Source organism: Lynx canadensis, chromosome B2 (genome assembly GCF_007474595.2).
Source record: "Lynx canadensis isolate LIC74 chromosome B2, mLynCan4.pri.v2, whole genome shotgun sequence".
NCBI lineage: Eukaryota > Metazoa > Chordata > Mammalia > Carnivora > Felidae > Lynx > Lynx canadensis.
This window is the reverse complement of record NC_044307.1, coordinates 96736214-96751959: the sequence shown is the minus strand read 5'-3', so window position 1 is coordinate 96751959 and position 15746 is coordinate 96736214. Positions and strand designations below refer to the sequence as shown.

The window sequence follows — 15746 nt, the reverse complement described above, 5'->3', positions numbered from 1 at the left end:
ATCATACAGAAATTTTCATTTGTTTTAATCAGTAATCTTAATAATTTTTCTGATTCTCTATTAATCTTTTGGGAGATCTGTCTGTATGACAAGTCAAAGTGACAAGTGAAAGAATATCTTTACACAAACCTTTTGGTGTAAGAGTATCTTTACATGAACTTTTTGGTGTTCTCACGTGTCAAATCCTATTCCCTGAGAAAGCTCCCATGGGGATATTTTTTTCGAATTCTTATTTATTTTTTAGAGAGTGTGCAAATGAGCAAGGGGGCAGAGAGAGACAGAATCCCATGAGGTACAGAGAGAGAGGGAGAGAGAGTGCAGAGCCCTGAGTGGGGGTTGAGCTCACAAACTGGTAAGATAATGACCTGAGCCAGAGTCAGACACTGGCTCAGGTGGCCTAAGCCACCCAGGTGCCCCTCTAATTCTATTCTAAGGAAACAACGTGGACTTCCGAGAAGTATCTGTAAAGTTTTTCTTTTAAACTGCTCTTAAAATTTTTTTTAAAGATTATTTATTTATTTTGAGAGAGTGAGCAAGCAGGGGAAGGGCAGAGAGAGAGAGAGAGAGATGGAATCCCAAGCAGGCTCCACACTATCAGATAGGCTCCATTCTGATAGTGTGGAGCCTGATGCAGGGCTCGAACGCATGAACTGTGGGATCATGACCTGAGCCAAAGTCTGACACTCGAACAAAGTGTCAAAGTCTGACACTCAGCCACCCTGGCGCCCCTCTAATCCTATTCTAAGGAAACAACTTGGACTTCCAAGAAATATCTGTAAAGTTCTCTTAAAAAGCAAGTAAGAGTTCTTTTTATTTTTGACATTAATAGTTTTCCAGAAAGAGTACAAGAAACTATGTCTCTATCACACAATAAAGCATAGTGGAAAAAGGTAACAGAAGAAAGGCTTTAAAAAAATACAGCTAAGTAAAATTTTATTTGGAACAGGATTTCCAATGTGACATGACTATGTAGTAAGCAAAACTGAACAGATGCTCAGAAACACTAAAATCTCTTTTGGGAGGTTTTCTTTTGTCACCTTTCAAGTGATCCACACTCAGGATAATTAAACCAGGATAACAAAACCAACTTATTGATGCTACTTCCTAGCCAAAGATAGTCTCTGAAGGGAATTTTTTCAATTTCGTTATATTCAACAGATAATTCTGCACCTCCTGAGTTAATTCACTGCCCTACTGATCTGCTCACAGATGAAAGGAATAATACCTAGGTGCTTGTAGACATACTCACAACTTTCCAAAATGCTTTCACATCTATGACCACATTTAATCTAGGGAGGACTGGTTTTCCCATTTTACAGAAAGGAAAACCTAAAGACACAGAAAAGTTAATTCCCTGATTCTTTCAACAAAACTCAACTGGCCATTTATCATATGCCAGAAACGAAATGACGCTAGGTGTGTGAGGAGGAAAAGTATCACACGTAATTACTTACTGGTGTTTGTTTTGAACGGGAAGGTAACACAATCAGTTAGTGGCCAGGGATGACTGAGTCCATGATGGAGTCTCCTGGGGCTCCCCCCACGCTCTCTTCACTTCATGACCCAAGCTGCCACCGGCCCTGTTAAGTTTCCTTTCATTTACTCTTCCACTACACCAGACTTAAAATAGTCCACACGCTTCATAATTAGGACAGATTATGATTTTACTACCAAAAGGGCTTGACTTTATACAAAAACTCAGATACAGTCGTTACTAGGAAATGAACAGCAATCAAGGAGAAAAAAAGAACACTGTAAAAATCTCCAGTGTTACATAGCTTATGACAGCTAATGTCTCTACACACACTTCTGCCCAAATGAACAGAGTAACTGCTAGAAGGCCAGTCCCGTCATATTTCAGAAAACACTACTCCATTTCAGAACCTCATTAGCAATTTTTAAAACCTGTTCTTTAACATGGTGAGGTCAGGAATTAGGAGACCTAGTTCCAGCTATGGTCGGGACATTAACTTTCAGATAACTTTGAAGGGCTCACTTAACCTTTGTGAAAGTTCATAGTCTCATTTGTAAGTAGAGGGCTTGGCCAGGATCCCAGGGCTGACATCATATGAGGTTCTATGGCTCCTGGGAACCTGAGTGTGCGGCTTCTGCTCACACGGCCTTTGCCTCATGAAGAGAAGCAAAAGCCAAGCAAGAACGTGGAATCCTGCTATGTGGGGAGGAGTAGGTGCACGGCAAGAAAAATCTATTTCACAAAACCCAGGACTTAAAAAAAAAAAAAAGAAAGAAAGAAAGAAAAAGAGGTCATAGCCGTATCACAAAAAAAGTATTTCTGGTGGGCTCTGTAACAAGTTAAAGAACAGAGGGTTAAAAGGCCTTTTTGCTTGATTGACTGACCTCAAGGTTTGGAAGGGAAAGGGCTGTGAGTGGGGAAAGACCAAATATAGGGGGGAAGAACAACCGAGTGAACCTCGAAAGTAGGTTTATCCAGCACGTTTTTTTTTTTTTAACCAAGTGTGAATGCTCTATTTCCCGATAAAACTAAAACAAATCACTTGTAAGCAAACACCCAACACCACATAAGCCTAATTCACTGAGGCTGAAACAAACCAACCACTTATTAAGAAGATGTTACTTGAATTGACAGTAGTGTTGTTTTCCTTCCAAGATGCAGCCCCAGATGAATCACTGATGCATGAGGGTAAAAAAAAAAAAAAAAACAAAAAACAAAAAACAAAAAACTAAAACTCAGGTCTGAGATCTCTGGTAGATCTATAACTTCTACTTGAGACGCTTACGAAGAAAATTCCTTACTGTCCTTGTTTAAACAGATTCTGTACACATGAATCAACGCTTCTCTGTTTATGAGGTTGGTGGGGTGGCGGGGAGGGGGGCTGCTACAAGTACGTGCAGGTCCCAGCCTCGTGGAAGTGGAATCCCTGCTCAGAACGTAGGGGCAGTGGGGCAAACCAGCCCTTCCATGGAAGAGAAAAGGAAAAAGAATTTAAAGCAACAGCAGTTTTAATTTTTTCAGGTGGACTCTAGAAATATTTCATTTTGTTCTCAGTTTCAAAACAACGAGCCCAATTGCCCCCATGTGAACAAGAGCACAGTGCAGAACCTGACGTTGATCAGCAGGGCGGTGAAAGGGAGTTTCTTCTGTTTCAGTAAGAAACGGAATGCATTCTCAAAACCTCAACGGTCGGATTCATAAGCATCCTTCCTGAAGGCTGGTCTCTGTTTCTGAGCTAAAAATGAATTTACCTCCCAGGGACTTTATCACCCATGTGAGAGTGAACCTCCTACAAGACACTTCCAGAACAAGAATCTCAAAAAAGTTTTTCTGAAAAGCTTTCCATACTGAGAAATCAAGAACCAAGATTCCCTAATCTCTAGGTCTTTCATAGCAATGATTATGTTTTATACAAATGCTGTGACCTCTGTGAGGACATAATATAATGCTTTGCACATAACAGACCTCAATAAATATTTGTTAGATAACCAACTAAATGACCTGTGAGGAAGCAGCTGGCCCTGGTACACACAGCCCTTCCACAGCCACAGAATTTGAAAGGAAGTGGTGATGTGTACACACCTCCCTTCAACTTCCCCCAAGACCACAACTCAACTGCTATTAAAAAAAAAAAAAAAAAAAAACTAAACCAGGAAATACAACTAGAAATGCTAGAAATGACTAAAAATAGAAACCTATAAAAGCAACATTTTATAAAGGAATCTAATTTCAAGCAAACAAAGACTGGGCTAAAAAAAGAAAAAAAAAAAAGATTGGCTCTGGGTACAATTCTACCTGTGCTAACAGAACCGTGCACATAAATGCCCTAAGAGAATTCTAGCCAGCTTCCTGTTGCTTCCTCTGCTGGGAAGCATGACTGGACTCTGACTAATGGGACCAACACACCTGGTGAGTACCAAAACGTACAACTATTTGTCCAGACTGAATTGGTCACTGTTTTCCTTCTAAATAATTAGCTTTAAATAAAGGCAGTCTAAAATACTGTAGAACCACAGCATTATCTCAGAGAACTGCCGTACTAATACCTTTGGTCTATGGCAGATGGTAAGATGTTAGGGTTCCAGAGCAGGACACAGAAGGCACTTCCTGCTAAGAAGGAAGACCCAGAAATCCCAGATGTCACTCTATCAAGAGGGCACCACAAGCAGCAACCAACACAAGGATTTGGTGAACATGACTAACAGTAAAGCATATTACATTGTACACACATCTCAGATATCCAGGGACACTACAGGAGGGCTCCATGAAATACAAATGGGTTGAGGTTAGAATGATCCAAATAGCCTAGGTTACTCATGACATAAAAAACCTAACATCAGGGTGCCTGGGTGGCTCAGTTGGTCAAGTGTCCAACTCTTGGTTTGGGCTCAGGTCATGATCTCAGGGTCATGAGATTGAGCCTCGCATCGGGCTCCATGCTGTGTGTGGAGCCTGCTTAAGATTCTCTCTCTCTCTGCCCCTCACACCTGCTTGCATATGTTCTAAAATAAAATTTAAAAACAAAAAACCTAACAAACATTTTCAACAGAACCAACGTCAAATAAATTCATATGATTATTTAAGAATACTCTCACTTATACCCAACTATAACTGACATCAACCTGGATCATAAGAATAATTGTATAACTTATTTTAATAGACACCGGTTTTGCCCATCCAGTATCTGTCCTCATTATTTCTGATGTTCCTGGGGAACAACTCACTCCGATCATATAAAAGTGGCTTCTATGGGACTGACCCTACACTACTCCAGAGTTGGGCACATAACATAGGCACGATCATCTCCTTGACTACAGTGATTGGCTCAGGCACGTACACATGTCCCAAGCCTACAGAATCAAACCGAAACCTGGAGCTTTTGTGGGAAAGAGAAGTCCTTTCCACTGGATACAGTGAGATGGAAGAACAATAAGTAGCTAATGTACCAGATGGAAGTGGTCTGCTTAAAATGAAGCCAGCACAGAAAAAAAGCCTAGTCAAGAGACAGAGAGCATGTCTGTCTAATGCCAGTGTCTAAACCCTATATCCAACCATGAATGAAGCAAAATCTTGTCCAGGACTTTTTTTTTTTTTTAAGTTTATTTATTTTAAGGGGAGCAGGGCAGGAGGAAAAACACAAGTGGGGAAGGGGCAGAGAGAGAGAGAGAAATTGAGAGAGAATCCCAAGCAGGCTCCATGCTCCACTCTGAGCCCAATGCAGGGCTCCATCGCACAATCCTGAGACCATGACAAAAGCCGAGATCAAGAGTCAGACGCTTAACTGACTAAGCCACCCAGGTACCCCCTTTCTAGGACTTTTAAGTTATGTAGGCCAATAAATTCCATTTTTATCACTTATACCGATTTAGTTTGGCTTGCAGTCATATGCATCCCCAAGAGTCTTTTCTGACCATCTTTCAATAAAAGCTTACGTTAATAAAGCATTCAATTGCTAACTCCAGGTATGCTGAAACAATTATTTTTAGGTCAAAATAATAGTGAAGAAACGAAACGGTGCCGGTGTAGATATAGGTGCTGCCACAATGGCATAATCAGTGTTATTTCAAAGTAAAGCCTGTGCAATAAAGACACTCAGACCCTCCTCTGTCTCCCTGAAAGCAGAGATAATAAATAATAAATAATAATAAATAAATCTCCCATGTGAAATGTGTCCTCCCTGTACCAGGAGGTAGAGACACGCCTTCATCACCAGAGATAGGGACTTTAGAGCTGAGAAGACTGTATAAACAAACCTTGTTACTTTTTATCAATTTACTACATGAGACAAATTCTGTTTACAATTCCATACTAATTAAAGCTCCCAAACAAGTTTTATCCTGCCAATTCCTCACAAATGTATTGTCTTTCTGTCTAAAATATATAAAACTTACCTGCCTCGGTCATTTCTTTGGGTCTCAGTTTCATTATTGGGCCTCCCTGAACATGTAATTAAACTTTGGTGATTTTTTTCTCCTGTTAATCTGTCTTGTGTCAGTTTAATTAACAGGAAGAATCTCGATGGGTAGAATAAAATTTTTCCTCCCCTACAAGGACAGTAGTAAAATCGAATGGGATTTTATCCCAACCTCAGGTTTCTAGTGTTAAGATTATTTTTTATTTGATTCCCATCATAAGAAATCCAGGGAATCTTTCCATGCAGAATGGTAAGAGAAGTGGACCGGTGAATTTCTATCCTGAAACCCAAAAGTTTACTGCAATGTTACATGACACATGAAAAAAAGATTATATGAGAAAGATGTTAAAAAGCAGTTATGAAAGTATTGTGGCAGTACACATTAAATGACTGACTTAATGTTCAGTCCTTGATATGTTTATTTCCTGAGTGCCTACTCTGTCAGAGACGCTTTGTCTCTGTCAGAGACGCTATTAGTTTAATACAATGCAAAGTAAAAATGGTTAAAACCCCGGTTGGGTTATTTCACTTACACTCCACTCAGTACATTAATAGACTGGGTCTTCAATCCATATCCGGTCTCCTTTAAGTTAGCAACAATTCCTAATACGTCAATACTGGAACCTTTGGATCCAAAGTTTTTTTCACTGTACATGATCATGTGAGCATTTGAAAAATCCTATTAAAAAAAAATCAAAATTCAAAGGTTAGCCATTCATATTCAAAAAAGATCAAGTATTAGCCATTAGCTTTTCTTTAACTTACACCTAATATAGGTCGTAATGACTGAAGTTCTCCATTGTAACCTCCCCAATCTTTCCAGTCCTTGTACTCTCCTTCTTCGAGCAAATACTGATGACCTGTAAATCCAGGCTTCTCATAAGCAACCCAACTGCAAGAGAAAAAACATGAAGGAGCGGTAATCTTCGTCAGTGTTGAAATTTTTCCCATGTATATATCAGTTTCATTCACAAATACTAACAGTTATGAAGCTAGACATAGACTCATGCATTATGACAATTGGAATTCTCCTCTAAAATTTAAGAGACTAATAGAATGGCCTCCTAAAGAATAACCTAAGAAACATACATCAATGTTCTGTAAAGGAGTGTAGGGAGTGTGTGTGTGTGTTTAATAAGAAGACTCCAAAGAACTTCAGCAAAAAAACTGGCTAAACTTCCATCAAGGCATAATTAAAATATTATATATTTTTGGCTATGTACAAGACTTTGAAGTATATACTTCTAAAGGAAATATGTAAGATACATAAAGTGCAAAATATCATAAAAAAATAGAAAGCAAACTAACAGTTCAATAGTTTGGAGAATAATATTAATAAGATGTAGATTTGATCAATCTGGGCCAATTTATCAGCCTCGTTCAGCTGACTGACCCCAAACCACCACCTCGATCTGCTGTGTCAACTCCAGGTCAGAGTGGACTGAGAAGAACATGTCTGAAGTTCACTCTGCCACACTATCTGTAATGGTTGGGGGTGGGGCATGTATATTACTCACTAAAATGATAAAAAAGAAACTCCTCAGGTTACTCCCATCTACTTACATTCCTCTCAGAACCTTCATCGACCCCACTGACATAAATGGCAAACTGTCATCAGTTGTTCCTTCTGTTTCACCTGCTTCTGCCATAAACCTGCACATCTCTGTTTCTAGTTCCATACATTTTCCTTCAAAGCAAGGCTTTTCATAAATTACTACCTATAATAGAAGATATACTGGTAAGTGAAAGAGGTTAAAGGTTTCAACAGCTAAACTGAATGTTCAGTCATTTAATATCACTAAGCCCTAGAACACAAAATGTTCTGATCATATTTTTTAAACTAAATAACAGTATCTTGTAATTTTAAAACTATGTTTTTAATGTTTATTTATTTTTGAGAGAGAGAGACAGAGCACGAGCAGGGGACTGGCAGAGAAAGGGAGACATAGCATCCAAAGCAGGCTCGTCTCTGAGCTGTCAGCACAGAGCCGGACGTGGAACTTGAACTCATGAACCAGGAGATCATGATCTGAGCTGAAGTCGAACATTTAACTGACTGAGCCACCCAGACAGCCCTAAATTTTTATCCTGATGTGGTGCAGCCCAAAGACAAGGTTCAAAAGACAGTTAATAAATAATTGGCTTAAAAAATTGGTTTTTGTTCAATGTCTAGAACTGATATTTATAATTTCGCTTAGGCCAAACTAAGGAACCAAGGATCCCACATTGCTTTAAAAATGAAACAGGGGTGCCTGGCTGACTCAGTCTGTACAGCATGCGACATCTGATCTCAAGATCATGAGTTCAAGCCCCACAGTGGGCATGGAGGCTACTTAGAAAAAAAACCAAGAAATATAAATGTGTCATAAATGTGCAAAGTAGAAATAGCAGAAAGAGCATGTTAGAGTAGCAGAAGGGGAGAACTTGTCTTGAAAACAAAGTTTTTTCCTGAGTAACTGGCAAGCGGCAGCAGGCCCCACAACTAGTAAACACAAACACAAATTATAAACTTAACACAACAATCAACCTTTTAAGCCATGGCTACACGTACTGTTAGCCAGTGTAAGGGCTCTAGTCTGAGGGACGGCATGTAAGCTGGGACAACTTCCTTTAGCTGCGGTTATGTTTATGGAGGCGGATATGTAAAACCACACAAGCATCACCTTCATAGAGATGGAATGGGAATAAAATGTAAAACACATATATTTTTACCTTTGGGTCTGTAGGGAATTCGACTTTACGTCCACCCTGAAAAGAAAAATAATACAGTAAGAAAACCGGTTTTTCATTGATAGATTACCATATATTACCCATGGTAGTTTATGGTAAGCCATGGAACCTCCCAGTGTGAGTGCATCTGGTTTAATTTATGTTGCGACAGTTCTGATGTCACCAACCATGCAGATGAAGAATGAGGAAGACAGTGTAGAGCAGAGGTGGTCTATAAGCTGAATCTGTGAGTTAGGTTATGTTTTTGTTATACCAATAAGCTGTGTTTGTTTGTTTGTAATTCAGAAAATGTCTCATAAAAATAGATATTTCTCATTTCTCTTAAAAAGCAGTCCTGGGGCGCCTGGGTGGTTTGGTTGGCTAAAGCATCTGACTCCTGATTTCAGCTAAGGTCAAGGTCTCACAGTTTGTGAGATTGGGCCCCCGCTTGGGATTCTCTCCCTTTTCTCAAAACAAACAAACAAACAAACAAACAAACAAACAAAAAAAGATCGGGGCACCTGGGTGGCTCAGTCAGTTGAGCATCTGACTTCGGCTCAGGTCATGATCTCAGTTTGTGGGTTCAATCCCTGCATTGGGCTCTGTGCTAACAGTTCAGAGCCTGGAGCCTGCTTCCGATTCTGTGTTTCCCTCGCTCTCTGCCCCTCCCCCGCTTACACTCTGTCTCTCTCTCGAAAATAAATAAAATATTTTTAAAAAGTTAAAAAAATAAATAAAATAAAGATCAAGAATCTTGGAAAATGAAAAAAAAAAAAAAAAAAAGCAGTCCTAAGACCTGACATGTCTGGACGCAAATTCTCATAGGCAGCAACCCTCACCTTGTGCACTTACTAATTCTCCACTGGGCTTTTCCTCTAGCCAGGACTTGAGCCTGGTTTGTCTGTCTTTACCACTCAACTCAGCTCAACTCCCAGCCACCCTCACTCATGTCTAGTTGCTGCCTGGCCCCTGGAGGCGTTTGATTTTGCAACCCATGGCTTACAAAACTGTTGAGTTCACACAAGTTCACAACAGGCTCTGCAGGGCTCTTGAAATAATTAGGTGAACTGCAGATAGAATTTAAAATAGCCCAAAGGACGGGTCTGAGGGGAGTTGTTATACTTTTATAATAAACAGTTGTTGTAAGTAACCAAAAACTCACTAAAAATAAGCCACAGGAAAAGGTATTACACAGAAATAACAAACAGGGTAGGGATTAAAATCAGCAGCGGGAAAGTCAGGAGAATATTTTCCATGAATATAGAACAGCTTTTTTTGTATTTATTTTTTAAGTTTTTATTTATTTTGAAAGAGAGTGGTGGAGGGGCACAGAATGCAAGAGAGACAGAGAGACAGAATATGAATGAATGAATCCCAAGCAGGGATCCTGCACGGTCAGTACAGAGCCCAATGCATGGCTTGAACTCACAAACCATGAGATCATGACCTGAGTCCAAGTCAGACACTTAATCGACTGAGCCACCCAGGCGCCCCTAGGACAGCTTTTTTGAAAGTGCAGCGAAAGATGCTCAAATGCACCAAACGAACTGTAATTTTAAAGGAATGTTGCTGATTTTATCACCAAACCAGAGTTTAAACAACCTAGTGCAGTAAGTAGTCCCTCGTTATCTGCATTTTCACTTTGCACAGTTACCCGCTGTCAATCGAAGTTTTAGAAGCAGATGATCTGTGGGGAATAAGCTTAGGAATTCCCGGAGCGTGCACTGATGGGTTAACAAGGCATAAAGAATTAGAAAGCCATAGGATGAACACACCCAAGTTTGAGTACACAAGATTAGGTAAACGGGGCAAAAGCCCCCAGTATAGGACAAAGGTATAGGAATAGGAAATCTCAGGATGAAAACATCCAAGATGAGGTAAACAAGATTAGGTATTCAGGGTGGAAATGCCCCCTAACTTAGTACAATAGCAGAAAGCTGCTTTACAGGAAGGCAGGACCAAATTAGGTAAACAGGTAAATAGGGCTATAGACTGCTGTGGGGTGAAGTCGCCCAGAGAGGAGCTAATTAGCAAAAGAAAGGCACCTTGTTGACCCTGAGGTAGCAGATTCTGTCTTTCTGGCCCCTTAGGCCAGTTTAGGTAAACAGAGGTGGGGCCTCACATGTGCTGTCAACAACCTTCTGCCCAACCAGGGCCAGGATTTTGTTTGGTATTGACCCAAACCCCCAACAGGGCATATCTTCAAACCCCCTTTCCCTCCGGCCCACGAGTTAATGTCCACGATTTCATTGTTTCTTTGTGCACGTCCATCACCATGTTTGTAAGCCTTCTGATCCTAATAAAAACGGAGTAAGGACCCATACTCAGGGCTCTTGTCTTCTCCCAGACATTAGCCTCTCTTGCATTTTTGATCCTGCATTCTGCTTTCTTGCTGTACAAGAAAGAACTCCAGACCCAGAATCTACGGCCATGATCCTCCTCCTGACATACTGTGTCACCCCTCCTCATAAGGGTGAGCCACCTATGTCACTCATCTCACTTCATCTCATCCATCACACAGGCATTGCCTCATTGTGCCTTGTCACCAGAAGGGCGGTCATAGTACAATAAGATATTTTGAGAGAGAGACCACACTCACATAACATTTGTTGCAGTATATTATTATACTTGTTCTACTTTATTATTAGTTACTGTTAATAATATTAGTTAAATTAGTTACTGTTCCTAATTTATAAATTATAATTTATATTTATGTTATAAATTATAGGTATAAATTATATAAATTATAATTTACAAGTTAAACTTTATCATATATACATAGGAAAAAGACATAGTTTATATAGGGTCTGGTACTATCCAAGGTTTCAGGCATCCACCGGGGGTCTTGGAAAGTATCCCCTGTGGATAAGGGGGGAGGGGGAAATACCATAAGCACCCTCTTCAAAAGTATCTCTTTCTAATGCCATAAACTTCACAGTTTTGTAAATTATTTAAAACAGCCTTCAAAGCCTGGGACAACTCTTTCATATCTTCACGAAACTAAACTTTGTTCTTTGAAAGTGAATTTTACAAACAAATCATTTATAATGTATCTATAATTCAAATGAGTTTTGCACGGAGACCAACAAACATGAGGTAATTAAACCACAAGTTTTGGCAGGAGGGGTAAAATTAACATAAAAATGATCTTCATTGGCTTCCTAATTTGTTTCAAACTGACTCAAGACAGCTGCAAATTGCACCTGCAAAACCTTGTTCGTAAGGAGAGCCTCACTCCTGTGGGTAGTTGGGGAGTGCCTACTGCCGATGAGCACACACCGTGCTTGACATGGGGACAAGACAGGTGCAGCCTGGATCCTCCCAAGGCTTAGAGTCTAGCCGATGAGACCAAAAGAACAAGACAAATACAGGGGGAGGCCGGAGGAAGCACAGGCTCCTTTCTAAGGCAGATGCTTGGGAGGACAATGTTCAGACATCCAGCCCCAGGGCCCCCAAAGCTGCCACCCAGCCTAGCCTCTGGTGGCTACAATGGGGGTGGTCCCCAACATGCCCTGCCCTCCCCCGGTTCCGCCCTGGCTCACGCAGAGCATCCTGACATCTCCATTGGACACCGTCCTGCTTGGTTGTTAAGAGCCAACTTGATTTAGCACAAAGCTCTCCTAATTATCCCCCTTCTCTGTCACATCACCCACAAGTTGGACTTCATCTGTCCTTCCTGTTTTTCCACAAACGTTTGATCCTACATTTTCTTCACTTCTGAAACCTACCCTGGGCTGAAGCCTTGTACACACACCCGCGGCTCTGCACGGCTGAGAATGCCTTGAAGGCAAAGAACATGGGCTTAGCCACTTTTTTTCATCTACAGCGACCAGCAGGTTATCCTTTCTATTATTTCTATCGAGCAATAGGTTCCCTCTACTATAGATTTGTGTTTTTAAAAGTCTGTTTATTGCTTCAAAGTCACAGCCTGTGAACCATCAATGTCAGGCTGACAAAAAAATCACGGACTCCAAGAACCTTTTGTTAGATTTTTACCATTTTCAGAGGCCGCATGGATCCAATGTATGCTTCTTCTGTATCCCAGAAGGATAAGTCGGGGTACTCGCCAGGTTCCAGGATAAAAGGCACACCCTGAAATCCAGGGTCTTCATAAATCAGCCACCTAAGCAAGTTTCAAGGAGGAAAAGAGAGGACTTGTCATTTGTTTCAGTGGCACACAGGACCCCACCGAGAAGAAGGGAAAGAACAGGACGATGCATATCCGGACCATGTACAGTTCCACTCAGATACGAGAGCAACGTTAGATTCAAGGAGGAGTATGCCGTTACATGCGCCTGTCCTTGATCTTTTACTGGTCTCCTGGTGGTTTTGTCCACTTATTTTAATTTATATTATGAATTGCTTCAGTGCAGATCTGTATCACTTCAAGTAATAAAAGTAGTGATTTTGTAACACTGTATGTATTTAGAGGGGCCCAACATAGGAATCCCAAGCTTTGTTTTTTTTTTTTTTTTTTTTAAATTTTTTTTTTTTTAACGTTTATTTATTTTTGGGACAGAGAGAGACACAGCATGAATGGGGGAGGGGCAGAGAGAGAGGGAGACACAGAATTGGAAACAGGCTCCAGGCTCTGAGCCATCAGCCCAGAGCCCGACGCGGGGCTCGAACCCACGGACCGCGAGATCGTGACCTGGCTGAAGTCGGACGCTTAACCGACTGCGCCACCCAGGCGCCCCCCAAGCTTTGTTTTAAAAGGCAACATCTCAGGGCGCCTGGGTGGCTCAGTCGGGTGAGTGTCCGACCTCGGCTCAGGGCATGATCTCAGGGTTTGTGGGTTCAAGCCCCGCATCAGGCTGTGTGCTGACAGCTCAGAGCCTGGAGCCTACTTCGGATTCTGTCTCCCTCTCTCTCTCTGCCCCTCTCCCACTCGTTCTGTCTCTCTGTCTAAAAAAATAAATAAAACATCTAAAATCAAAAATATAAAATAAAAGGCAACGTCTCATTTGTAACCAAAGAATCGGATGTCCCACCTACTCATTTGTCACAGTGCCCAAAACTAACAACAGGTAACATCTACCTAGAGCTTGCAAGAAATGCCACCTGGAATATCATCCAATCCGTACAACAATGCCGTGACGAAGGAACACTCCTGTCCCCATTTTACAGAAGAGGTGAAGTAAACTGTCCAGGGCCACACAGCTGCAAGTATCAGATGCAGGGCTGATCCAAGCCAGGCTCCTGGTCATTTTTTGGTAGCAGTTTTTCTCATTCCAGAAAGTGCACATAATTCATGCGTTTTACAAGGACTCAGGATCATCACTGTGAGGACGGTGCACGGTGGTACCCTGGGGGCTTTGAAGGTCTGTAAGCCTGCTTGTTCCCAGGCCCAACAACTTTTTGAGTTCTTGAATCTGATTTTTATGGCTTGTCAATACCACACCCTCTTATCAGGCTTGTCAGCTGTCACTTCTGCTTCGGTCAGGGAAGAAGCAGCCCCACCCTCCCCTAATGTGCTAGAAACCAGGAAACCAGAAAACCAGAAAACCATGCCTGTTAGCACTGCCCCTAAAGGCTGTGCAGTCTTAACACTTTCCTAGTCCCTGGGAGGGTTCTGGGAAGATGACATAGTAGAGAAGTGACTTTTACCTAAGAGAGTTATTAATATGCCCCCTTTATACACAAATACAGAACTCTTGGTGACCACATATCCTCTCCTAATCTTTGTTAGTCTCAGTAAAAGAGTCCTAGCTGGGGTATTCCAGGTACCCCAGAACACCATACCAAGGAGAGAATGGCTGCAAATAAAATCTTTTACCAGCAAAATGGGCCTCATTCACCCTCTTTGCTTTCTTCTGGCCCAAGGCACATTTTAGATGACAGGTTTTGTTAAAGATTCCCTTGGATAAATCAGTAACTTCTCTAGACTCACTAATCATACAGGGATTTACAATCAAAATCCTACTGAAGACCTGTCAATACACACACACACACACACACACGTTGACAGACTGAGTGGTGTATGTGTGGGGATGAAAACTAATCCACATTGTTAGAAGTCAGGATGGTAGTTATACTGGGGGTATGTTCTAGAAATCCACAAATACTGGTTCTATTTCTTGATCTACATGATGTTTATACTTTGAAAATTCACTCAGGTTATACACTTATGATTTATTGTGCATTTTTTGGTACAAATCTTGTTACATATACATCAATAAAAAATTAAGAGGAAAAAGGCTTATCTTTTAAAAAATTAGCACTGCAAGGACCCTAACCCATAAGAAAGCAGAGGCTAAGACTGGGGTCCTTTACAGCTCCCTACATTTGAAGCATGACAGGTAAGGATGCATTACATATTTTTTAGAGCTCAAACCTCACACATGCACACCACACACTGATTTCACGCCCTAACTAAATAATGGTGGTTCATCAGAAATGTTGCTATTAGGCTAATGACTCCTCCCGACTGAATGGTGGAATTTTCTGTAAACTCCATGGATGGCTCACAAACAAGTGATGGTGAGATCCTGAAATACTGCTGACCACAGTACCCTTTCACAAAGCCTTTCCTTCTGTAGTTGGAGTGAGGGGTTTTATTCATCTGATACTAAACATTTCACTTTTCTTGAAGCATGTGATTTAGTTACATAATATGTATAGAAGGAAGGTAATTTTGGGTAAAGGGGAATTTGTAAGAAAAAAAAAAACTGAACACAAACTGATACACTTGAAAAGACTTCCTCAGTGAGCACGAAGGGCCTGTTAAGAAACTTAAACCCACACTTATGAATGTTGGGCAGACTCTGAAATCTGAAAACTCATACACAGAGCATGATTCATTTTTCCTAAATTCTATTCCAACAAGATACGTTATTCATGAGGCCATCGGGAGAGGGGGAAACTATCTTCAGGCAGTGTCAGTGTTATTTCAGTTTCTAAAGGCACTCTTGTTTTCCCATGTACTTAGGTAATGAGCTTTTACCTACATTATGAACAAGCAGTATAACTCTAAAGTAGGAGCTTTTTAAAAAACCATAAATGTTATTATGTCAACAATATCCATTTGTATGTTTACAATGACTATGTATATATTGATTAAAAACATGTAATTATTCTTTTATAAATACCCTTTAAAAAAATACCCTTTAGCCACACAAGAAAAATAGGTCTTCTCAGGGCACCTGGGTG

General features: G+C 40.8%; 1 protein-coding gene across 1 annotated transcript in view; it reads right to left on the bottom strand.

Annotated features, from left to right (window-relative positions):
- The window catches only part of CRYBG1 (crystallin beta-gamma domain containing 1), a 52192-nt gene that overhangs the window by 15516 nt on the left and 20930 nt on the right, over positions 1–15746 (bottom strand). Inside the window, exons 7-11 of the mRNA XM_032593229.1 lie at positions 12594–12720; positions 8601–8636; positions 7452–7606; positions 6654–6780; positions 6422–6567 (exon numbers count right to left, since the gene is read on the bottom strand). Coding sequence (XP_032449120.1) covers positions 6422–6567; positions 6654–6780; positions 7452–7606; positions 8601–8636; positions 12594–12720 — 591 coding nt within the window. The remainder of the gene's footprint in view (positions 1–6421; positions 6568–6653; positions 6781–7451; positions 7607–8600; positions 8637–12593; positions 12721–15746) is intronic.